The sequence below is a fragment of the Eptesicus fuscus genome, chromosome 4 (genome assembly GCF_027574615.1).
Source record: "Eptesicus fuscus isolate TK198812 chromosome 4, DD_ASM_mEF_20220401, whole genome shotgun sequence".
NCBI classification, from domain to species: domain Eukaryota; kingdom Metazoa; phylum Chordata; class Mammalia; order Chiroptera; family Vespertilionidae; genus Eptesicus; species Eptesicus fuscus.
In genome coordinates this window covers 113,019,277-113,046,087 of record NC_072476.1, presented here as the reverse complement: position 1 = coordinate 113,046,087, position 26,811 = coordinate 113,019,277, and the positions used below count along the sequence as shown (strand labels likewise).

Here is a 26,811-nt window from a genome sequence, read left to right as displayed (position 1 = left end):
TGTTGTGAGCACATTTTTTAATCCTCACCCGAGGATATGTTTTTATTGATTTTTTTTAGAGAGAGAGGAAGGAAGAGAGAAAGAAACATTGATGTGAGAGAAAAACACTGACATTGGTTGGGACCCACATGAACCCCAGCAGGGGATGGAACCTGCAACCTAGGTATCTGCCCTGACCAGAATTGAAGCCACAACCTTATGGTGCCTGGGACGACGCTCCCCCGAAGGGAGCCAGGCCAGGGCATTGTGAACACTATTCAACTAAATAGCCTGTTTATATTATTTTTATAGAGATTGATGCTGTTTGAATTTTTTAATTTAATGAACAAATCTGTTTTTGCTTTGCAACAACAGTATGAGAGTGTTAATCAAATGAGTTTAACTAACATAACTTATGTCAATAGCAGGGGTAAGGCACTTTTCCTTTAACAAAGTCCTCTATGTTACTCATATGAAGGACAGGCTTAAAGAAATACACTTCCAAAATAAAAACACTTTCCACGATGAACAAGTAATACTTCTAACTCTGACCAAATAAAATTTACTTGTGGCAAGTTGTCCAATCAAACCACCTTACCTTTCTTTTCTCAACCTTGATCATTGGAATAATTTTAACTGTTTCCATATAAGGAGGACATCAAGGAATGTGGAGTCATTTCAATACATAATTTACCCATATAATGCTTTTACAAAGATATTTGATTATTCCCTTCTCTTAATCCTGCTTACAAAGTTCCTTAAAAAAAAAACCAACAGTGCTTTTCAACATGATCTAACTTATTTAATGGAATCATGTCTGTATGCTTGTGGCTAATATCATTGGAATTCTCTAGAAAATATCCCATCTTTAAAAACTAGTCACCAGCCCTAACCGGTTTGGCTCAGTGGATGGAGCGTTGGCCTGCAGACTGAAGAGTCCCGGGTTCGATTCCGGTCAAGGGCATGTGCCTTGGTTGCAGGCACATCCCCAGTGGGGGGTGTGCAGGAGGCAGCTGATTGATGTTTCGCTCTCATTGATGTTTCTAACTCTCTATCCTTCTCCCTTCTTCTCTGTAAAAAATTAATGAAATATATATATTTTTAAAAACAAAACTAGTCACCAATTTGCTTTGATTTTGAAAGCTAAACAAAATTCTTAAAAATGAACCTTGATGCTCTCAAGCAGTATATCAAGTATGAGCAAAAATCAGATAAGTCCATCAAGTTATAAAGGAATAGACACAGAATGCTGAGTTGAAACAAGACTAAGTTTTAAGTCGATTACTAATGACAAGTTTTCATGATTCAGTTTCTTAAGCACTGCATGTGTGTTAGGCTCTACCAGTAACATATTGCTGACAGGTTGTGTCGACACAAAAATAGCCAGTAGGAGTCCTGAAAACACAAAAATCAGTCCCTAATTATGTCTCAAATTGCATACAAACCATAATAAACCTATCATTTTATCTCTTCTCACACCCCAAACAAAACCACACGACTAAATTATTTTAAAATTCCCGCGGGCACACTGAAACACCCTGAGTCTTTGCTTTAGTTTCACAGTATGAAGGAATGGAAATAAGATGGATCTAGTGAGCATTAACCCTGTGCACCAGCAACATCGGCCCTGGTTAAGGTCAAGGGTACAAGCTGCATGAAGGTGTTCCCAGTAAATCCAATTAGCTTCTAAGTAGAATCAAGCTTATGTAACTATACTTTAAATGGCTTAATTACTTTCCCAAAAGGTCTTTTTTAAATTGAGATGTAATATTTAGGCTCTAGCAATTTTTGATCTATAAGAAATAATTTCAGGGACAAACTGATATATTTTTAATAGGCATTACATTTCTATTATTAAATTTTTACTTACCTGGAAGGAAGCACTAGAAAAGGTTCAATTGAAGTCTTTCCTAAATTTCTCTCATGTCTTCCTCAGGAACATAATCGCTATTTTAAATGTTGCAGTGGGTAAAACAGTATTTGGGAACCCGGGGGGGGGGGGGGGGGCGGGGAGCAAGAAAGGAATAATAAAGTGCTATACAATGGAAGTTTCATTGTATTCCTATGGGAAGTACTGGGAATTTACCAATTAACCAAGCCACCATGAACCATTTCTTTCTAATGCAGACACACTTCTCAGTTTACCTAGGACACAGTCAAGAGTACATCTTCCTTTTAAACATCTTTCAACTATAGTGCTCAAATCCTTATTACACCAACCCTGAAATAGTAGAACCAAAATCCTTGTATTAACACACTGTATTCTCAATATTTTCAAAGATGTACTTGCCTTTAAATCATTTCTAAACTTATTAAATTAACAAAGGATCAATACCAATAGTATCTATAGGTAATTTTATATGACAAATGCTCGCTGACATTCTTGACTTTTTATGTACTTTCATTCTAATCAAATCCAAATCATTCCTAATTCCTTAGAGACTCTATTTAACACCTTCCAGGTGATTCTATATTCTTATGCAATCAGCTGTTCCCAGAAAAACTGAATAATAAGGAAACATACCTAAGAGAGGAGCTTGGGAGATTTTTTTGGTTGGGTATGTGTGTGTCTGGGCGTGTAGGCCTGGGGAGAGTGGCAGAAATACTAATTTGCAATACAGAAAAAACAATGCCATTCACATGGTTCTCACAAAAGTGTCTGACCGCCCCCACCCCCACCCTCAAAAACCCTTAAATCAATCTGGAGATCAAAAGAAACAAAATAATTCCCCAGAGTATCACCCCATAAATACAATAAAGAACAGCACAGGAAGTGGCAAAGTTTAAAATAATGCCTTTATTGTTAGGACTAGTATGCTGCCATAGCCACAATCCTTGTTTTGATAAGTTGTTGATTTTCAGTAGAAACATACAAATGAACGTGTACAAGTTCCAAAGTGAATACACCACCTTTGAATTTGGTATCAAATAATAAAAATTTATTTTTCGGATATCAAATCTTTATATTATAAATTTTTCCATTATTTTAAACTTCACTTGAATCTTTAAAATGCTGTCTAATTTATACTAAGTGCAGTTTAAATCTTTTGTAAGATGCTATTAAATTAAACTCTAAGCAGTTTTAAAGAAAACGGAGTTATTACCAGAAAAACTGTCATTAAGCTTTGACCATCAAAAAGCAAATAATTTCAAACACAGACTAGTTCCATAGGCAAATCTGTACATTTTAATACTCTATGTGTAACCATTTTCATAGGTATGATTAGAATTATGTATCTTTCCAGTTAACTAAGTTTTCAACTTTGAAAAACTAAAAATTAATTTAAAACTAAATCTTTTCTTTAGATGATGATTGGGGTATTCTCAAAATGACATCCATTCATTACATTAACTTATGACCATTTTTTTAAAATTCATGTGAGTATACTTAATGGTACAAATATGGGCAAATCAATTATTTTGACTCAAAAATCTATCTTGTTTTTAAAAGCTAAGTGCCACCCTTTTGTAGCTAAGCACATCAAAACATATTTAAAAGAAAAGGTTTAATTCTGGCCTACTTATTTTTAAAAACACAGAAAAGTAAAACCTACAAATAACATTTTATACCCCTCAAAGATAAATAAAAAATTACTTACCCCATACGCCCGCAGCTAAAGACTTATTTTGATTTGGTTCTCTCTCATATTCAGGATTTAAAGACGGCTAAAAGAAAGTTGGAATGAAAACAACACAAAAAAATGTTTAACCTCTCACATTTAAAAAAAATAAAAATCCTTTTAAAAGTAACCTCAAAATCATACTGAAAAAACTGACATCATTTAATCATAGCCCTAACTTTCAACTTAGCTCATTAGTATAAAGATTACTACCTATCCTCCCTCCTCGTAGGAGAAAACAAGGACAATGTCTTTAAATATGTCCCTCCTCCCCGAATGCACGAGAGAAAAAGTGTCAAACAAGAGTGTAGTCTGCATCCATCTGAGGAATATCCTTTCTCAGCACGAGGTCAAGAGCAGGGAAGAGGAAAACCAAACTGCCCCCAATGCTTGTTTTCATTACTGGATGCTTTCGTTAGCAACTCGTTCTCAAAGCAAAGTGCAAATGCTATTTTAACAAGTGATGCTCAGAATATTAAAAAGAAATGGAGCCCTAGCTGGTGTGGGTCAGTGGGTAGAGCATCAGCCTGCAGACTGAAGGGTCCTAGGTTCGATTCCAGTCAAGGGCACATGACGGGTGGCAGGCTCGATCCCCAGTAGGGGAGTGTGCAAGAGGCAGCCAATCAATTATTCTCATCATTGATGTTTCTATCTCTCTCCCTCTCTCTTCCTCTCTGAAATCAATAAAAATACATTTTAAAAAAAAGAAATGGAGTTGAGCACTGAATGTGTGCTCTAAAGCTAATCTTAGTAGATATGTTTACCATCTAAAGTCCTAAATTTCCATTAGTTATATCAGATATGTTCCATATTACCTAGCAACACAGCCTGCCAAGCCATAAAGTTGCTTAACATGTGTTGGGGAAAAAAAAAAAAAAAATCCTCTACTGACATTACCAAAAGCCCCAAGGGCAGGCATGCAAACCAGTATGGATTCCTGATCCAAACTCAAGAAGACCGGTGGCAGTTATATGCGCTTTGTCAGGACTCCTCTAGTATAGACAGCAGACTCTCGGTCTGTATGCCAGGACTAGGATTGTAATGGCTGATGCCGGCCATCTTGCAAGTGGGGGTGGGGTATAGTAATAATCGTAGCTGTACTTACATCACTCATTTAACCCTCACAACACTATGAGAGCACACTATTACATTTCTGGTTTGTTTAGATTATAAAAATTCCATTTCATGGCAACTAGCGAGTGGAAAAAACGGGCTACAAAAATGGGAAGGTACAGTGATTGCGATGTTACCAGATTACAGAACCTAAGCATAATGCTTGTCCTTCTCTTTCCCTCACCACTTCCCTGACCTAAATCCAACCTGTCATATTCTTCCACTTCCACCCTCCACCCAAACTATCATCAAACTACACCTCAAACCATGTATCTTCGCCTGTCACAGCTCCTACCCACTCAAGCTATTATCTCCTGAGCAACTCGTGCCGGCCACTTCCTAACTGGTCTCTCTGCTCTCACTGTAATCCGTTCAAGTTCTAACTGCTGGGATCATCTTCAAATCAACTAAAATCAACTCACACGGCTTCTCCCAAGAGGGAGAGGCTTCCTGGTGCACTTGTAATTAAACTAAAATATTTTACGTTACAGGCAAGAGGCCTGCTCATTAACCCCTTCCTCTCTCTAATGGGGCCAACACGACTCTTCACAGCTCTTCCCCGTCTCCAGTCGTAACAAAGCTCGCTCCTCCCTCCAAGTCCCAGCTCAAACGACACTTCCCTGCAGAAACCTCTTCTGATCTGCTAAACCAGAGCAGCCGATCACTTCCTGCCTAAATTCTCTACAAAATACTAATTATTTTTTCTTTTTATGGTCCTAACGTGCCCAAAAGAATATCACTCATTAACAGTGGGGGACCTTGCCTGTCTTCTTCACCTAAGTGTTCTGAGGACTCAGAAGAGTTAGACTCAGAGCCACTGAAATGAATGCTGAATGGAGAACGAACACACACACAAGAATAAATTACCAGGAATGGATCACAAGCATTAGGTAAGAGTGAACTGAAACAGTGTTTAGATAAGCCAGCCACATGGTGAGATTTACCAATAGGAAAAATTAAGAAAATTTTGTTTTTAATTAGTTCATACTTGTTTTTAGTAGTGGAGTTACAATTCCTAATTGTAACTGACCTAGGCTAACAATTAGTTTTCCTTCCCTGACCACAAAGAAACTTCTGAATAGAGAAAGTAACTGAAAGAAAGGAGAGCTATCCTGGGATTCACGTTAAGAGTCATACATAAGTAATCGTGTTAAGAGAGGCAATCTAAGTAAAATGCAGTGGTAAATAGTCTTTCCAAAAATGTAACAGCTTTTTTAAAATAGTATTACGATGCACTTGCAAACAGGCCACTAGAACTCAGCCATTATTTCTGAGGGAAACTGTTTAAATTTTTATAAGGAGCCCGACCAGAGTGGCTCAGTGGTTGAGCACTGACCTATGAACCAGGTCACGGTTCATTCCCAGTCAGGGCACATGCCGGGGTTGCAGGCTCGAGCCCCAGTGGGGAGCATGCAGGAGGCAGCTGATAATGATTCTCACTCATCATTGATGTTTCTCTCTCTCCCTCTCCCTTCTTCTCTGAAATCAATAAAAATATATTTAAAATAAACAGGTTTCTCTAAGGAATAAAATGACAAACTTATCCAAAGGTTTTAAAGACCATGGTGAGCAGGATACGGGCATAAGGAGGGAGGGCAGGAAGCTGTAGACTGAGCCTGTGTTCTCAGTAGAAAATGGGCTTGTGCTAGCAGCAGCACTTGCAAAAACCACATTGTACTAGAATGACGAGACACTTACAAAGTCCTCAGCCTCGAACTGTTTGCGTTCTCTCCGGTCTTCCTTCCTCCCTGGCTCACTGTCAGGGATGTTGTTTTCAGGCAGTCCTTGGCTCTTTCCAGAATGGAAAATACTGCTCCGAGACCGGGAACTCCCACCATGGTAGCCCCCTCGATGATTTATGTTTTCAGTGCCATTTCTCCCATGTGTACGCCATCCATTTTTTTCTTTCCTTCCAAAGTTACCTTTTTTGATAATGGTAAAGTATTACAAATTCAAAGATGGTTATACTTAAAGTCTCAATCACAATCAAAACGTTCCTAAAAGAATATGAAAAAAAGTTTTCTTAAATTCTATCATTCCTTAGCAAATTTTACCTCCACTGGGACGTCCAATACCAGAATCAAAGCCGTCTGAAGAGTTGTGTCGTCGACGACTCACATCATAACGATTTTCTGTCCATGAAAAGTGTTCAGAATGCTTCTCAAAATTCAATGAGGACTGAAACAGATTATAAGCATATACGTAAACATATACATAAAACCTAAATATAACTTTAGAAACTAACACTCTCTGGCTTTATTTCCAAGAATTTAAATGTTAGAAAGCTGTTGTAGTTATTTCAATGTTTGGTAACTTGTAAGATGGACCACCTCGTGAAAGGAGGAGCACCATGCTGAACGAGCGTGGCCACTACCTCTCCTCACCCCAACGTTTGGAAGGTAAAGTGGTAAAAGAGAACGAGGCAAAATATGCGTTTTATAACAAAATGTAATCCTGTATCATACAGTACTTGATTCAAATAGTTCAAGGCTTTCTTCAATACTGACAATTATGGCAATTAAAGCTACAGTTTTATTTTAAGTGCTGTCCTCTTCCCCCAAAAAAATGTTCAAAAAAATTTATCAAAAGAATATATAAAAATGATTTTTAAAAATTAGCAGTGTATAGAACAACTATTTATAAAAGTTGCTGGTTTTCCCCACTACCAGCTGATGAACCTGATAAAATCCCCATCAGCACTGGGAACGCTCCGAGTGCCCGGACCACGGCTCGGGCTGTGGTGCACACTTCCTCCGGACAGAGGATGGTGCTCCCAGCTGCAGTGGTCATCCACCACCGGTCCCCAGCTCGGTCCCTCTCTCATGACCCCATGGGACTTCCTGCTGCCAGCTGCCCTGCTCCCTCGGGCCTCTGCTGTCTGCTGTGCCCTGAAAGACAAAGTCCTGGACTATCTCCTTCTTCTGAAGGCATCCTGGATGCAGGTTCAGTCTTGTGGGAGGCAACTGATCGATGTTTCTCTCTCTCTCTGTCTCTCTGTCTCTCTCTCTGTCTCTCTCTCTCTCTCTCTCCTCCTCCCTTCCTCTCTCTAAAATCAATAAAAACCTATTTTAAAAATAAATAAAATAGCAACAAGTACTATAATGCACTTGCATACATATAGCCAAATACGTGTAAGACTAAAAAAATCAACTATGTAAAACTTTAAGACATTTAAAATGACATACATACACACATATACAAACATATGTGTATGTATTTCTTAAACCAATATGAAAACAAAGTGACCCAAAAGAAATAATAAAGAATGTGAACAGTCCCAGTGGGTTTGGCTCAGTGGATAGTGCTGGCCCGCAGACTAAAGGGTCCCAGTTCGATTCCAATCAAGAACACATACCTGGGTTGTAGGCTCAATCCCTGGCCCTGGTCAGGGTGTGTGTGGGAGGCAACCAATGGATGTGTCTCTCTCACAATCAACGTTTCTCTCTCGGTCTGTCCCCCTCCCTTCCACTCTATCTAAAAATCAATGGAAAGGTATCCTCGAATGAACATTTAAAAAAAAAAAAAGAATGTGAACAGGCAATTCACAGAAATGTAATCTAATGTCCAAGAACAATGAAAATGCATTTTATAACCAAGACTGGCAAAAATGTTAACTCTGATACTCTGACAAAATTTTGGCAGGAGTATAAAGTAAATGGTTATATTCAGCATACAGGAGTATAACTCAGTACATCACATGGGAGAAAATTTGGCAATATCTAATCAAGTCCCAGCAATTTTCCTTTTAATTATAGGTTAGAGCCTTGTTATTAGAAGTTTGGTCCATGGACAAGCAAAATCAACATCACTCTGAAAGTTTAGAACTAGGGCCCTCGCCTGAAACCTACTCCCATCAGAACCTGCATTTTAAGAAAGCCCCTGGGTTATCTTACTACACATTCGAGGTTAAGGAGCACCGGCCTAGAAAATCTTATCCCCGAACCAGGAAACATGACAAGGACAGTCAATGCAGGGCTCTCCACAGCAGCCAAAAGGTATAAACCACCTGCACTGAGACGGACAAATGAAAGGTGGCAGAGGCACCAGGCAGAACACTCGACCGAGTTGCCTACACTTACACTAAATCTGCAGACAGCAACATGGAAAAACTCAAAGGCAGAATTAACGTAAAAGCAAGATGAAGACAGATAAGTGAATCATTTATATAAAAACTTTACACACGCAAAACAATATTATTTATTAGCATTCACATAGCTAATAGTAATTAAAGAACATAAATAGAGACTACCTGTGGGGGGGAGAAAATTAAGGCAAACAAGGGTTTTAAATAAGTAAACTGGACTTCAACTATACATTTAATGTTTTATTTCCAAGAGATCAAGCTAATACAGCAAAATATTAAGATATGGGTATTGTGGGTGTTTAAGTGTTCACTCAATTCTCTCTACACTTCTCCATACATTTAAATATTTCACTAAAACCTTCTACATTTTTAAAGAATTACCAAGACAAACAAGCTGTAGAAAAATATGTGCCATCTTAATGGCAAGCAAATCCCACAACATGAAGGGCTATTACAAATCATTAAGAAATGAACTACATCAACAAAGTTCTTAGAAATTTTTCCTAACACAAAAATATGCTCAATAAGGTACCATTTTTCATCCAATTTCACAGACAAAAATGTGAAAACATCCAATATCACCAAAACTGAAAAAGACAAAAAAAAAAAAAAAAAAAAAAAGGCCCCCTTGTAATATTTTGATGGAATTATAAATTGGTGCAATTTTTCCAGAGTAGTTAGGCGCTATTTACCAAATGTAAAAACCTTCTGATCCAGTGATTCTACTGCTAGGAATTCACTCTACAAATATATTCCTGCAATTCAGTCCACTGACAGGTGCTAATTAAGTAATCCCTGCAGACCCACTTGGTAAAGATTATACAGCCACTGAAAGGAGTGGGTCCCTGTGTGCTGACGAGAGAAGTTACAGAGATGCTATCCTGAAGGGGAAGAAAAAAAGCAATCTTACTTGTTCACTAAAACCAGGATAAAGACGTATTCTGGTGCATGAGTAAAAGCATCCTGGTATATCATTCCTAAAAATTAGTCTCCTACCTAATAACCAAGAAAAGAAAGTTACTAAACTGATAGCATTTGAAGTCAGATACACATGCATTCCTATCCTAGCTCGAGGACTTTGGGACAGGTTCCTCATCTCTCTCAACCTGTGCTCTCATCTGTAAATGAGGAAAAAACCGGAGTACCTACCGCTTACGATTTTTGTCACAGAAAGTATTTTACACAGTGATTGGTATGGAGCAACGCCTCAAGAAACATTAGATAATACAATGAACAAGAAGAGACCGTCTCTCTCTCTCACACATTTACATTCTTTTTCTGGATTCCTTAGAATATCTGAGTCAGTTACAAAAAAAAATTGTACATAGTAAACATATAGTTTGAATACTATACAGTATATCAGAAAACTCTGATACTCTGAATAAACTCAGCTACCCGTCTGACTGGATTTTCTGACCCTCTGTTGGCCTAAAGTTTAAATAGCACATACTTTTCATGCAAGCTCACATTGCTAACACTATTGACAAGTACAGTATTAATCATTGTTTTTTAAATGTTACCATGACAGAATCAATAAAGTACTACTGCTACACTTTAGCCACAGAAATAACTACAGAATACTGAATACAAATATGAAAACGTATTGACTGTAGCAAAATCTCATTTTTTTGTTTAAAAAGAAAAAAAATTCCCTCTTTACTTTCCTACCACCCATCTACTCTTAATACCACACCCCTGGCATTTTCTTTTTTCAAACAATTACTGCAATAAACCATTTGTACACCATAAGCATCTATAGACGCAAGCGGCAGCAATTCCTTTTTAAATTAAATTCAAAATACTGTGGCAGTTCACTGGTAAAAGAATGCTTCAGCCTAATGACCAATCATTTTATTGTACTTCCTAAGGTAAGATGATGGGAAAGAAGTATCAATAACAAGGCTTATCTAAGAAGGAACCTAAATTTTTCAGTATCTACAACCATTTCAGTTTGGCATTCCTCCAATAATAAAAATGTTACTTTCCCCAAACTGCAGGTCAGAATCTATTAAAAGGTGATGAAATCTGTACCAGTTTGCATTTTTTAATGGAAAATGAACAAAAGACCATAATAGCCCAGCCGGTGTGGCTCAGTGGTTGAGCCTTGACCTATGAACCAAGAGGTCACCGGTTCGATTCCCAGTCAGGGCACATGCCTGGGTTGTGGGTTCTGTCCTTTGTGGGGAGAAGAGGGGGGCCTGCTGGAGGCAATCTGATCGATGATGTTTCTCTCATCTATGTTTCTATCTCCCTAGCCCGCTCCCTTTCTCTCTTAAAAAAATAAAATAAAAACGTATTTTTTAAAAAGAAAATATTATTGCACCGCAAGTGTATGCTTTTTAGTGATATCTACGTGTATACAAAAACATTCTGTGAAATTTACTTTTGACTGGGTTCCAATAAACACTTCAAAAGGCAATGCCCTATGCCAGATATGATTAATGCAGTTTAAAATCTCACCACATGATGGGGCTAAAATTCTACACACCTCAGAAAACTACTGAAGTTCTGAAAATATTTTTACCCTTAAGTCCTCGTATCATCCCTTCAAACAAATAAATGAAAGACTTCCATTAAGTTCAAGCAGAGAACCCAGCAGTAATTATTATTTGTTCCACTTATATAGCGTAAGATTTAAAAGGGCTCTGTAGAAAACAGCAGGTTAATTATAAATGAGAGGCCATAAATAGTGATTCTGAGATGAAAGGATAAGACAGAAGGTAATAAGAATTCATATAAAAAGTTATTACTAGAAGGTGTGTGTGCATGTTTATCAAAACTACTTTGGGTAAAGTATAAGGAAATAGTTTCAAATACTGCTAGTTAAGAGTTCTAATTGATACCATTTCCTGGAGGCAATTTAGAATAAGTGAGTGAAAATTTAGAATAGGAAATCCCAATTCTCAAAATCATCATCACTGTTTATGAGGGCCTACATCCAGATCAAGAGTCAGGTTCTAGAATGCAGGATTTTACCAGACATAAAGGTCAGTCTCTGTCAACCGCAGATTAACATTTGAATGAAGAATTATTCTCAAACATTTTCATGTTTTGCAACTAACTTTTCAGGTGCTGGTAATTTTCCTGATCTGCTTAAAAATAAAAACAAGTCTTATATACTTATTTCAGAGAGCATGCACAAAAGAGAAAAGAGGGAAGCAGAAAGTCCATATGTATCCAAGCTCTGAAGTGAGCCTGGGGGAAATGAGCCCACTAAAGGGACAGATGAGAGAGCAGCTGAGGGGAAAATTAAACAGCAATTCCAGACACCAACACATCAGAGGGAAAGGACTCAACAGAGAGTCTGTAACTAAGAGGTGATCCAGTGGCTTCCTCAGTAGAAGTCTCCATTCCTGACAAGTTCAAATCCCACTTCACAGTCTATGAAATGGAATGTTCCATCATTTTACGGAATGCCAAAAATGAGTCCTATGGAAAGAGTACAGGAAACGCACCCTGGCTCACACTAACTCATGACAACGGGCAAGTCAATGAGCCTTCCAGTGAGTCAGCCCGTATAAAAAGGGTCAGTTTCTGTGATTACCAAGATCCAGTGTCAAACATTAAAATTCTTTTGCCTAGGAATTCTGTCACCCCAGTGCAGCTTTTTCCACATATCAATGATCTAACAAGTCCTCATAAAATTGTTCCCATAAGAGCTGTTTTAAATACTGTTCATAAAACCTGGTAGAGCTTTATTAATAGGCAGCAGATGATCAAGACTCTCTCTTGATTTCTTCAAATTAAGGAAAGAAGTGGAAGACAGCTATTAAGCCAACTAGATTGCCTCTAACAATTCCTAACAATTCCTAAGTCCCTCATACAAACTATGCTGTTTTGGTATTTTAGTAAAATGAACAGTTCTTAGATTAGTGAGTCCTAATATGTAACAATATTGCAAACTCCTCAACACTCCTGAAACTTTAGTAATGTGCCATTCAAAGTCTCACTGATTATATAAAAAATAAGTCTTCCAGTTTTATGGAAAGACTTCAAAAAATCTCCACTTAAAAAGAAAACAACAAACATTATCTATCTCAAAGTAAGTAAGGCAATTTATCAGAAAAATAACATAGAAAAAGGTAGGATACAAAAGTAATATTCAATATACTAACTGGTTTGAAATAGTGTATGAAACTTTGATTAGTACAAAAGACAACCTTGAAGTAAATGGTTTCATATGATGATGGTATCCTGAAAACTGACTTTTTAAATAATGAAAACCAATAGATTAAATAAAAACTAACTTAAATGTTAATACAAAAAGTATTTCTCCGCAAAAACATTAAGCCTTCACGTTTTAACTACACTTGTGTAGAATGTGAACAAAAGAGACAGACAGAAAGGAAAAAAAGAGAAAGATGCAAGAAAGAGTACCTTTGTTGATGATGGTGGAGTGGGAAAATTAAGCCAGGCTGGAGCAAAGTCATGCTGCGCCATTTAGGTCCAGTCTCTCCGACTCAATGAAACAAGGCTTCAACACCTCATGGCAAGTCCCTGTCACATAAAAATGGAAGGAATTAGACCTGCAGCTCCTGGCCAAAATGATCTTCTTACTCTGTGTTCCTTTAAATTACAATGATCTTACTACTTCAAGGTTCCACTTATTATGGGATTCTAGAAAAAGGCAAGTGATAGAAGCTAAACCAATGGGGTGGGTGAAGGGCCTCGGGGAGGGGAGTGAGTGCATAGGGAAGGAGGGAATTTCTGAGGTAATAGGGTATTATCTAGGATTGTGGTGATGGTTACATAAATGTACATTTGTCAGAACTCATCAAATTGTACACTTAAAACTGGCTAAATTTATTGTAAAAAGTTTATCTCAATAAAGCTTATTTTTTAAAAATGAAAATGGCCTTATCACAGACTCCACATTCAGTGTCTCCAGGTATCACACAATAGGACGCACACAACACCATCTATGATGTACACTCTTGCCCCACCCCAGTAGGGAATAAGAAATCTGATCTAACTACCAACCTGCAGAAAATTCAATCCAGATAAACAAGTTAAAGGACACCTGAAGGAAGCAATCCAACAAATCCAGATCACAGAATATTCTACAGGTCAAATGATCTTCAACAAATAAATGGTTTTGAATAGGCAGATCAATCAAATACAATGTGTGGACCTTATATATAGATCCTTACTCAACAAACCAACCCTTAAAAAATAAAAATTATAAAATAATAAAACACTTGAACATGAATTGAATATTAAATGACATTTAAAAAATTATTAATCATTTTAGATGTCATAATGGTTAGTGGAATGATGGTATAAAAAAAGATATGAAAGGAAGTTTTTAGAATTAAAATTGATATAACTGGGATTGCTTTAAAATAAACCAAGAAATGATGAATAGGTTTATAGTTGAAATAAGGTTGTCCATGTTTATAAATGTTGGTACTGGGAGCGGTATAAATCCTCTTCTCTCTACTTACATGGTTGAAATTTTTCAAAATTAAAAGGTTATTTTTATCATAATCATCACAATAGGTATCTACACTAATAAAAGAGAAAGAAGCAAATTGACCGTCACTTCGCGACACCCACCAGCCAATTAGGAGTATGCAAATTAACCCCAACAAAGATGGCAGGTTTGCCCTGACTGGTTTGGCTCAGTGGATAGAGCGTCGGCCTGCGGACTCAAGGGTCCCAGGTTCGATTCCGGTCAAGGGCATGTACCTTGGTTGCGGGCACATCCCCAGTAGGGGGTGTGCAGGAGGCAGCTGATCGATGTTTCTCTCTCATCGATGTTTCTGACTCTCTATCCCTCTCCCTTCCTCTCTGTAAAAAATCAATAAAATATATATTTTTTTAAAAAAAGATGGCAGGTTAATTTGCATACGCATGCACCGAGTGGCCAGGGAGGCCGCTTGTACACGTGCTGGCACCAAGCGGCCTGCATCCCAGGACAGGCATCCTCGGGATGCCAGACTGCTCTGAGCCTGTAGGCCTGCGCATAGGCCCAGAACGCCCCCAACCACTCCAGGCCTATGCGCGCAGGCGCTGAGCGGCCGGGGACGGGGCGGGAACCTCCCTAGGACTCAGGCGCTTTGAGCCGGCGCGTGCACAAGCGGCCGGGGCAGGGCAGGAACGTTCCCCGCAGCGAGCAAGCAGTCTCCTGCAGCGAGCGAGCAGATAGCAAGGCCCTGCTTGCCCCTGGCCGTGGCAGTGAGGGGCAAGCAGTCCCCCGCAGGGCCCCACAGAGAGCAGACACCAGGGCCCTGCTTGCCCCTGGCCCCGGCGGCAAAGGGCAAACAGGCCCCCACAGAGAGCAGACACCAGGGCCCTGCTTGCCCCTGGCCCCGGCGGCGAAGGGCAAACAGGCCCCCACAGAGAGCAGACACCAGGGCCCTGCTTGCCCCTGGCCCCGGCGGCAAAGGGCAAACAGGCCCCCACAGAGAGCAGACACCAGGGCCCTGCTTGCCCCTGGCCCCGGCGGCGAAGGGCAAACAGGCCCCTACAGAGAGCAGACACCAGGGCCCTGCTTGCCCCTGGCCCTGGCGGCTAAGGGCAAGCAGGCCCCCACAGAGAGCAGACACCAGGGCCCTGCTTGCCCCTGGCCCCGGCGGCGAAGGGCAAACAGGCCCCCACAGAGAGCAGACACCAGGGCCTGCGGTGGCATCAAGCAGGCAGGTCCACAGAGAGCAGAGAACCACGGGGAGCAGGCCTAAGCCGTCAGTAGGACCTCCCCTGAGGGCTCCCAGATTGGAGAGGGTGCAGGTCGGGCTGAGGGGACCCCGCCCCCGCACGAATTTCGTGCACCAGGGCCCTAGTCTTAAATATTTTAGCAACTTCTTCTCTGCATTCTAAATTAAAGTTTTTGGGAGCCTCTCTCAATTGCATCAATAAAACTTTCAAGTTGCCAGTACAATCTAAACACAGTAAATTCAGTTTTTTTAAATAAGGCAGAAGCCAAGTAGAAAACTGGACTCATTTCATGAAGAAATCAGATTTTCTGAACATCAATCAAGATGCCGAAATTTAATAATAACAAATGTTTTATATTCACAAATAATCTCAATGAAAAATTTTTAAAATGAAATGATCGATACCACTATTAATCTTCCTTTATCAAGTCACCCAGCCAGTGTTGCTCAGTGGTTAAGCCTCGATCCATGAACCCCAAGAGGTCGTGGGTTCGATTCTCAGTCAGGGCAAATGCCCAGGTTTTAGGCTTAATCCCCAGTAGGGGGTGTGCAGGATGCAGCCAATTGATGTTTCTATCTCCCTATCCATCTCTCTCTAAAATCAATAAAAACATAGGAAAAAACAAGTCTTCTGTCAAATATAAGTGTTACGCCCATAATTTTTAAAAGCTATATCAATTCCCTATCCTACTTCTTTTTTTAAAAAATATATTTTATTGATTTTTTACAGAGAGGAAGGGAGAGGGATAGAGAGCTAGAAACATCGATGAGAGAGAAACATCGACCAGCTGCCTCCTGCACACCCCCCACCGGGGATGTGCCCGCAATCAATGTACATGCCCTTGACCGGAATCGAACCTGGGACCCTTCAGTCCGCAGACTGACGCTCTATCCACTGAGCCAAAATGGTTTCGGCCCCTATCCTACTTCTTAAAAGATTCTCAACGTATTACAGAAATATTCTATATCTACTATCCCAAATTGTGCTGGTCTATTAAGAGATAGATTAAGAGTAGCCAAATACAAGAAACAGATATAACTAGTTAACTCCCTATAGTAATAAAAATGTCTAAATGCTAAAGGCTCATGAGAGCGGATAGAAAAACACTGATAAAGTTAGAAAAGCCTGACACAATTCCAAGAAAACACTTATGAAACAAATGTGAGATTTTTTTAAGAACATACCTAGTCAAAATCTATATATAGAAAAGCCTTAACCTTTTGCACTCGGATGTCGAGTGTGACGCGACACGGTTAGCATCGGTAGCAGCTCTTTTTATACTCTTTGAATGTATCAATAATTTGAAATGTAAAAAAATCCAAATAAATAAGTTTGTATGAAAAGAAACTCCAGTTTTTTATTCTACTGCCGCGCTTTGTAAAATCTGGGGTATTTAAAAAATTAAATCCCGAGTAGAATAAAGGAATTGAGAAAAAAGCAAGCGAGGGCAAAGAGTTAATATGCAAACTGACCCCTCAGGAGTTCGATCATCACTATGACGTGCGCTGACCACCAGGGGGCAGCGCGGAACAAAGGAAGGCCTCAGCAGGCATCCGGGGAAGGGAGGCCCTGGCTAGCAGCAGGAAGGCCCCAATCGGCCCTGATCGCCAGCCAGGCCTAGGGACCCTACCCATGCAAGAACTTTGTGCACCGGGCCTCTAGTGAACTACATAAAAATTCAGACATTCTAATTCTACTACACCTTGTTACTTTTTAAAGTCTTCTGAAATAAAAATGAAATCTAAAGTGTTTTAGAATGTGTGAAGGATTTTTATTATCTACTAGGGGCCCAGTGCACAAATTCGTGCACCTTGAAAGGAACTATGGGCTGCGAGGCTGCAGTAGGCACAGGGGCGGGTCTCGGTCCACCCTCCACGCCCCTGCCCGGCCCCTCCCGCCACAGCCCCCGATTCTGTCTGCCAGCAGCGGCGCTGGCCCTGCTTGCACCCGCAGACGGCGCGGAACGATTGGGGCCGGCGCCAGCAGCGGGTGCAAGCAGAACCAGCGCCGTCAGCAGGTTCAAGCGGCAGCTGCTGCCCCGATCGCCCCTCAGGAGCAGAACAAGGTGGAGAAACCCTCAGTGGTGATCAGGGCCAGCAGCCGCCACTCGCACCCACTGATGGCGCCAAGCACCAGCAGCGGGTGCAAGCAGGGCCGGCACTGGCAGTGGGTGCAAGCAGCGGCTTCGGCGCCAGCAGCAGGTGTGAGCAGGGCGGGCGCCAGCAGCAGGTGTGAGCACTGGGCGGGACTGCAGCACATGGAAGCAAAGAATTTTCAGTAACCACCAGAGGCTCGCCCCAATGACAGCGACCATTGTTTAATTAAAGTCCAAAATATAGTTCTTCAAATTAAAAAACAGTACACTTTGATAAAAAGTACACAAACAGGCAGTAGCTAAGGCATTCTAAATAGAGGCAGAGTTCAGATGTTTACTCTGCTCAGCAGATTGTTAGGCTGGAAGGCCTTACCAAATTTACATCATAATCTGTTTCTTCTCTTCATTAAAATGGAGATGACAATTACTTACCATGCAAGGGTCAACCTGAAACTGTTAAAGCTATAAAAAGACAACTACCCTTTACTACCAGACCATCTACATTCAAATCCTTGATCAGGTTAAATTTTTCAAACACTTAGTCAAACTGTTAACGTTAGGCAAGCAACAGAAGATGATTATTCAAAGTAATCCTTAATGCTCTTTATAGCAAACCTGTGGAATTCTTGTTCAGTATAAAAACTTAGTTTAATGTATTAACAGGTTTCATTTTTTAAAAGTGGGGCTCTGGCCTAAGCAGTACATGGGGCAGAGCAAAAAAACAAGGGGTGGGCCTAGCCAGTGTGGCTCAGTGGATAGAGCATCAATCTGTGGACTGAAGGGTCCCCGGTTTGATTCCGGTCAAGGGCACTTACCCAGGTTGTGGCGTGATCCCCAGTGTGGGGCATGCAGGGAGCAGTCAATCAATGATTCCCTCTCATCATTGATGTTTCTCTCTCTCTCCCCCTCGCCCTTCCTTTCTGAAATCAATAAAAATATTTTTTTTAAAAAGCCAAGGGATGCAAACCAGGTGTGAAGAGTAGGAAGGAGAAGGTAACAAGTACGTGGAGAGCCCAGCTCAGCGTGCCAGCATCTCAGCAGGTGAGACAGGACATCCATGCAGAGGGACAGCGAGGGACCAGGCATTGGACCCACAAGAATGAGGACGGCATCCATGTGGGGAGAAAGCAGCAGCTACTATAGGGAATCAAGAAATCAAGGTGTCCACATGGGGGGAGGGGAGGGGAGGATAGTAAGATACTAATGTCCATACACAAAATAAAGGTAAACACTTCTGTTTACATATATGTATTTTTCCCTCCCCCAGCTCTGTGTAATAGCAATAAGCATATTTAACATCTGGCTTCTGAAAACCATTTTTCACGAAATGGTTTTTTTAAAGAATAACTGATTCCAAGGCTGGGAAAAGATGACAAAAAAAGCCTGGAATATTTTGTTGTAGCAAAAATCAAGGAAGTGTTCAAATAATGACTGGGAAATTCCTAAAGGACATCGAAACCAGTTTCAATGGATTCCCATTCCCATTGGCCAGAGCAGTGACAATTTGAACATTAAAAATGAGGAAAGACATGTCAAGGGCATCAACAAAAATGGAGAAATATGGAATTCCCAAAACCTCCACCTCCACAGAAATGCCAAAAGGTCAAGCACAATCTGTCAGAATCAACTGTCAGAATTCTGAAAAAATCAAAGGTTTATAACAATCAACAAGCAGAGAAACCTTAAAACGGTGGAGAAGCTCTGTGGCATTATTCCTTGCCTTTGACCCACATCTCTCTCTCCCTGGCACAGCGGAAGTCTAACACCCAGGTGGGACCCTGGTCTCTGGCTCCAGAATAAGCAGAGTGAACCTATTCCCACAGAATCATGTGTGTCTGTGTGGACTTGCCTAAGGCTACCGGAGAAATGACCAGGGCACTTACCTTTGCTTTGCCAAATACGGAAGGAAAAGCTCCTGTGCAGAGGGCACCCACCCAAACCTTGTAGGGCACGAACCCCCTGCTGGGGACAGAGGTTCACAAATGGTTAAACAACTAGTGACCCGGTGCACGGACTCATGCACAATGAAATTAATGAGAAGGTGGCTAGTGCGGCGGGCCTGGGCAAGACGGGCCGGACATGCCCTGGAACCAACCTTCCGTGGTCTCTCCGGCAGGTGGGGTCCCTCAACCTGGCCTGCAGGTACTGGGCCAAAACTGGATCTCCGACATTCCCCCAGGAGTCCCGGAGTACGAGAGGGCACTCTGCCAAGTTGCTGTTGTACAGGGTGTGGAATGCAAACGCAAGTGTGCAGTAAACCAGATTCAGGACTGACAGTGCCCCAGCAACACATAACCCATGCCGAAGGTGGAATTGCGCAGCCCCGCGAGGAATCTGGCTCCCTCCTCTCTGGTTTTGGGGTGCGTCACCCGAGTACTGCCGTTGCCAGGTCACCGCAGCTTGTCAGCTCCTGCATTAAGCATCTGCCCCCTGTTGATCAGTGCATGTCATAGAGACCGGTCTGACAGTCAGACACTTTGCATATTAGCCTTTTATGCAAAGTGTCCCCTTGGGAGTTTGACTGTGAGTTCAATCGCTCGCTATGATGTGCGCTGACCACCAGGGGGCGGCGCAGAACAAAGGCAAGCCCCAGCCAGCAGGCCCCAATTGGCCCTGATCGCCAGCCAGGCCTATGGACCCTACCCGTGCACAAATTTCGTGCACCGGGCCTCTAGTATATATATTAGCATACCCAAAGCCTGGGAGGAAAGGGTAAGAGAGTATTTCTTGGGAAATTATTTCATTGCCAAGAAATGCCTTATACCAGGGAACTTAGGAAACCACACAAATGCACAGAACAAGATACATGCATAGGGGAAAAAACTGAAAACCCACAGTTTTCACCTCTCCGGCTGATCTTTTAGGCTCAGCAAAAACAGGAAGTGAAGGCTAAGACAGAGTTATAAAGTGGCTAAACATTAAAGAAATGTCCCCAACGAAGACCCAACAGGCAAAAAGACTGGGAGAGCTATTTTTTCTTTCACTTTATTCATTTTTGGCTCCAAAAAGGTATCTGCACTAGAACTCAAACTGAACACTGTAAAGATGGCTCTTACTCAAAGAACTTTAGAGTAGTCATTCCATGGACAGCTGAAATAAAATGCTAGTGTACGGCATTGGAGTTACTTTCTGTAAACCACTGAACCTCTATGAAAGTTTTATTGAAGGCTGCAACCTGAGGGTGTAAGGGGGATAGATGATAATGGTGGAGACCTGACTTGGGGTGGGGAGTACAAAATACAACACACAGATGAAGTATTATAGAACTGTACACCTGAAAGCTACCCTATATAACAAAAGCCTAATATGCAAATTGTCCTCTCAATCGGGTTTCCACCAGAAGTTCAACCACTCGACCAGTCGCTATGACATGCACTGGCCACCAGGGAGCAGATGCTCCAATAGGTTAGCTTGCTGCAGGTGCTGGTGGGTTGGACTGGAAAGTGAGGTGTGAGGTAAGAGCCCCGGCGGAGGTAGCCCGGGGCGGGAGCCAGGAGGGACTGGGTGGCTCAGGAGGCTGCTATGCGTGATCCGAGAGCGGGGGGACTGCGCAGCCCTCTGCAGCCTGTGGCGTTCTCAGTGTGCGATTTATAATCTTCAGAGCTACTTCTTTTTATTTAGGTTTCACTAACTACTCCAGGAGAGTGGGTAGCACCATTACGGGGGGGGGAGGGGGAGGAGCGTGCCAGGCGTGCCTGCCCAAGGCCAGAGGGTGGCCTCGAGCAGAGAGGGGGGCGGGGCTGAGTCGGAGAAACCAAGTCCAGAACTTGAAAGGAAGCAGGAGGTAGCAAGGAGCGGAGGGTGACAGCTGCGCAGGGGCCTAGAAAAGCTGCTGGGTGGGGGCAGCCGAGGAGCCCGGTGCCTCTCCCATGGGACAGGCTCCATGTCTCTCCCTCCTCCTCCCCATGACCCGTCACCCCAGCTCTCCTGAGGCCCCGCCTGGGCTACCCTACACAGCTCTGCTCGGCCTGCAAGGCCAGCACAGCCCCGGCCACAATGCCTCTGGGGATCTCCGCCCCTGGAGAAGAAAGGGGGAGGCTGCAGATAAGAGGTTGCAGGAGGAGGGGGCAGAGCAGGGCTCACCAAGTTAGATGGAGGAGAGGGAGGGAGAGACCCCACAGGACTGGGGACAGAGATGGGCGGGAAAGGAGGGCCATGCAGAAGCGTCCTGACCCCATTTTACAGACTCCAGCAGTGTGTGTGTGTGTGGGGGGGGGGGGGGGGGGTGCAAAGACAAAAGAGGGTGTGAGGGGACTGAATAGATGGAGATCAGCGACGTTTGATTCATGGCCTATTTACTTTTATTTTTGTTAATATATTTTTGATTTCAGAGAGGAAGGCAGAGGGAGAGATAGAAACATCAATGATGAGAGATTCGATCGGCTGCCTCCCGCACGCCCCCTACTGGGGATTGAGCCCACAACCCAGGAATGTGCCCTTGACCGAAATCGAACCCAGGACCCTTCAGTCCGCAGGCCGTGGCTCTATCCACTGAGCCAAACCATCTAGGGCGACCCATGGCCTATTTAAAACCACTGCAGTAGGTTGAGCAGGGGTCTTACCACAACGGTGTTACCTGATAACGAGGGTGTCTCTCCTTATGTCGGGTAATCAGAACTGCAGAGAAGTAAAGACACACCCATGGAGCCTGCAAAGGGTTTCCATGCACAGGATGCTATTTACTTCCTGTGGCAGCTGAAGAGGGTGAGCAGAGCCTTGTAAGAACGTGAGGTCTCCAAGACAGAGGCTGGAGGGAAAGTGCGTGGCGAGCATTCTGCACCATGAGTTACAATCTGTATACGAAATCCTAATATGCTAAGTGTCTGACCCAGAGGTCGACTGACTGGTCGCTATGACGTGCACTGACCCAGGGGGCAGATGCTCCGACGGTAGGTTAGCTTGCTGCTGGGGTCCAGCCGATCGGGACTGGGTGACAGGGGCCGGACACGCCCTGGAGCCCTCCCATGGTCCTTCCCCAGCCACCAGCCCGATTGCGTCTGGGCAAGATGGCCCTGATCCGCTGATCACCAGCCAGGCAGAGGGACCCCCCCCACCTGTGCATGATTTCGTGCACTGGGCCTTTAGTATAATTATATTAACCTATGTCACCCCAATAAATTCAATGAAAAGGTTAAAAAAAAAAAAAAAAGGCTGCAACCTGTCTCAGCTGTGAGGATGTGCACACTACACAAGATAATATGCTAATCCTGGTGTACTTAAACTTTTATTTTTTGCATTAATTTATTTAAATTTTTTCATTAAAATATCCTTGTTAACAAAACAAAACAGCCCTGGCTGGTGTGGCTCTGAGCGTTGTCCCATGCACCAAGAGGTCAACAGTTCAATTCCCAGGCCGAGTACATGCCAGGGTTGTGTGCTCAATACCCAGTAGGGGACGTGCAGAAGGCAAAGATCCATGTTTCTCTCCCATTGTTGTTTCTCTCCCTCTCCCTTCCTCTCTCTCTAAAATCAACAGAAATTTATTTTTTAAAAACAACAACAACAACAAGAAACCACTAGGTAACCACAAGCTATGAGTCAGAGGTTACCCAAGCCAAAGAATACAGTCTTTGCCCTGGCCAGTCTGGCTCGGTTTGCTGGAATGTTGTCCTGCACACCAAAAGGTGGCAGGTTTGATTCCTGGTCAGGGCACATACCCAGGCTGCAGGTTTGTCCCCAGTCAAGGCACCCAAGGAAGGCAACTGATCAATTTTTCTCTCTCACATCAATGTTTCTCTCTTTCTCTCTCTCTAAAAATTAAAAAAAAAACACAATTTTTTAGAAAGGATACAGGCTTTACAAAAATAATTTAGAAAAGTAACTGAATGAACAAGTAACTACAACCCACAGCAAGCAACCCTGAGGATTAGGGGTAGAGGGAGAGTATTTCATTCCCAGAGTCTACAGATTACAATATTCAAAATGTTCAATTTTCTACAAAAAAAAAAAAAATCATGCAAAGAAATAAGCATGGCCAATTCACAGGCAAAAAGAATTGGCAGAAACTGTCCCTGATGAAACACAGCCCTCAACTGTCTGAAATACAAAGAGCTGAAGAAAACCAGAACAATGTCTCAATAAATAGAGCAGCAATAAAGACACAGGAATTATAGAAAAGAACCAAAGAAAAATTCTGGAGTCAAAGACAACAATAACTGAAATGAAAATTTCACTGGACAGTTTCAATAGCAGACGTGAGGCAGAAGAATCAGAGAACTTGAAGAGAGGTTGCTTAAAATTATAATGTCTAAGGAGCAGGAAGAAAACAAAAAACTCAACAGAGCTGAAAAGATCTGTGGGACAGCACACACACAGAAGTTCCAGGAGAAAGAGGAGAAAAGGGCAGAAAGAGTTATCTAAGGAAATGATGGCTAAACACTTCCCAAGGTAGTTAAACAGACAAATATACGTATCCAAGAAGCTAACCAAACCGCGAGCAAGATAAACACAGAACGATTCCCCTCTGGATGCCCCCCTGCACCCCATGTGTGCACTTACTGCTTGGCCCCTTTCCTCTCCAACAAGATAAATGCCATGAGCCCACCTGCACACACGGGTGCACACTGGTAGGAAAGAAACCACCCACAAAAAGAAGGTGGCTCACAGAGCAGCTACAGCAGGTGATGAAAAACTTCAGTTCTCCTTAGACGTTAGGGGTAAACACTATCTCTGGTATTGAGCAGGTGAGTAATATTCACAGACCTGGGAACTGTGATCCATTTTAAGAACCCTAAAGTCCAGGCAACTCTGGCAACCAGCACTTCCACCATTACTGCCATGCTGAGACCCAACCGCTGATGGAAATGCTGCCCAGCATATTAAACCAGCCTGGGACAGACAGTCTGACTGGTTTAGGGGAATGACATGATCTTACACATAGAAAATTATAAAGAATCCGTGGGGGGAAAAGAAAAAAACCACTAGAGCTAATAAATTCAGCCATGTTGCAGGATGACAGATAACTCAGAAAACTCAAGTGTACACATGACAATCCAAAAGGAAAATTTAAACAATTCAATTGTACTCAAAATAACATGCAAAAGAATAAAATATCTAGAAATAAATTTAATCAAAAAGGTATAAAACTTGTTCACTAAAAACTACAAAACACTACTGAAGATAAATTTAAAAGACCAAATAAATATAAAGACATCCCACATTCAAGAATTGGGAAACTTAATATTGTTAAGATATCAGTATTATCCAAAGTGATACACAGATTCAACATAATCTCTATTAAAATTCCACCAACCTTTTCTGCAGAAACAGAAAAGTCATTCTCAAATTCATTTGGAACTGCAAGGGACCCCAAATATTTTTTAAAATATATATTGAAAAAGTAGAATTGCAGGACTCACAGTTCCCTATATCGAAAGTTACTACAAAGCTACCATGATCAAAGCAGTGTACTACTGACATAAGGACAGATATATAAACCAGTGGAATAGAACTGAGAGTCCAGAAATAAACTTATACACATATGGCCAAATGAGTTTTCAAAATACTGAAGATGATTCAATGGGGGAAAGAACAGTCTTTTCAACAAATGGTACTGAGACTCCAAGTGACACCATATACAGAAATAAATGCAATAATGGATCAAAGACAACTGGAAAAGCTAAAACTATAAAACCATCCGAAAAAAAAACAGAGTTAAAGAAAGCATCATGACCTTGAACTTGGCAGTGGATTTTTTAGACATGACACAGAAACACAAATAACATAGGAAAAAACTTTTATCAGACAAAATGGATTTTAAAACAAAGGCTATAATACGGACACTTCATAATAATAAATGGGTCAATCCAACAAGATGATATAAACCTCATAAACATTTATGCCACCAACAAAGGAGCAAATAAGGATACAAAGCAAATACTGATGAGCATAAAGGGAGAGATAAGAAATAGTCATAAAAAGATGATTTTAACACCACACTGACATCAATGGATAGATTTTCCAGACTGAAAATCAACAAGGAGTGTCTTTAAATGGCACACTGGAGAAGATGGATTTAATTGATATTTTCAGAGCATTTCATCCCAAAGAAGCTGAATATACATTCTTTTCAAGTGAACATGGAACATTTTCTAGGATAGACTACATGCTAAGGCAATAGCTAAAAAGACATACTGAATACATACATACACATCTCACACACACACACACACACACACACACACACACACCCTTGCTAGGCAATTTGCTTAGGGCTTTATAAGTTTTATCTCATTCAGTCCTCACTGCATCCCAGGAGGTTATTATCTTTTCTTCAAAACAAGAAAAACAGGTTTATTCAGTATATGTAGATACATAGATATATACAAATACATATATTATACATATATATGGCACATTTTAAAGTTCCTAAAGGTCACAGTACCCATCAGTGGCAGCTGAAATTCTTTTTTTTTTTTTAATTTCCTTATTGATTAAGGTGTCACATATTTGTCCTCATCCCCCATTCCCATCCCACACCCCTCCCCACGGATGCCCCAACCCCCTGTTGAACTTAGCCATTGGTTAGGCTCATATGCATGCACACAAGTCCTTTGGTTGATCTCTCCCCCCTCCCCCCACCCTCCCCTATCCTCCCTCTGAGGCCCGATAGTCCGATCGATGCCTCCTTGTTTCTGGTTCTGTTCTTGTTCATCAGTCTATGTTGTTCATCATTTCCCCTAGATGAGCGAGATCATGTGTCACTAGAGATATACTTATAAGAACTGAATGTGAGACGAGCAATAATAGTTATGCTGACAGGCAGATGAATCAGTCTGTAGTGAGTTTCTTTCTGGACCAACAGTTCTTTTGAGACCCAATTTCAATGTCCACCAGTTCCTTATGTGTACATGTCGGCACTGACCCCTCAGCTCTGGATGGTGGACAAATGGTGGTAATGCATGTCCGACTCCCTCTGGTTTGGTCTCGGCCGGACCCAGGGGCACGTCTTCACCCGGACTCAGGGGCACGTGGCCTCACCCGGACCCAGGGGGTGCATGGCCTCACCTGGACCCAGGTGCGCGCAGCCTCACCCGGACCCGGGATCCAGCTTCACCTGGATCCAGGGGCGCGTGGCCTCACCCGGACCCAGGTGCGCGCAGCCTCACCCGGACCCGTGATCCAGCAGCTGAAATTCTTAAGCACTATACACACACACACACATACATACACTATAAATAACCCAGGATACATTAGGTAGAGACCTTTCTGATCTTAAAATACTAGCTTTAATATCAGGTACTGAAGCATTTCTCTAAGTTCTG

General features: G+C 41.9%; 1 protein-coding gene across 4 annotated transcripts in view; it reads right to left on the bottom strand.

The window, feature by feature from the left end:
• GPBP1 (GC-rich promoter binding protein 1) overlaps positions 1-26,811 on the bottom strand; it is a 50,758-nt gene that overhangs the window by 13,899 nt on the left and 10,048 nt on the right. For 2 of the 4 annotated variants that reach the window (XM_054715372.1, XM_054715371.1), the window contains exons 3-7: positions 13,174-13,293; positions 6,767-6,890; positions 6,411-6,634; positions 3,579-3,645; positions 2,504-2,563 (exon numbers count right to left, since the gene is read on the bottom strand). In XM_054715372.1, coding sequence (XP_054571347.1) covers positions 2,504-2,563; positions 3,579-3,645; positions 6,411-6,634; positions 6,767-6,890; positions 13,174-13,236 — 538 coding nt within the window. In that variant the 5' untranslated portion in view covers positions 13,237-13,293. The remainder of the gene's footprint in view (positions 1-2,503; positions 2,564-3,578; positions 3,646-6,410; positions 6,635-6,766; positions 6,891-13,173; positions 13,294-26,811) is intronic. The other 2 variants (XM_054715373.1, XM_054715374.1) reach the window with 2 other exon arrangements.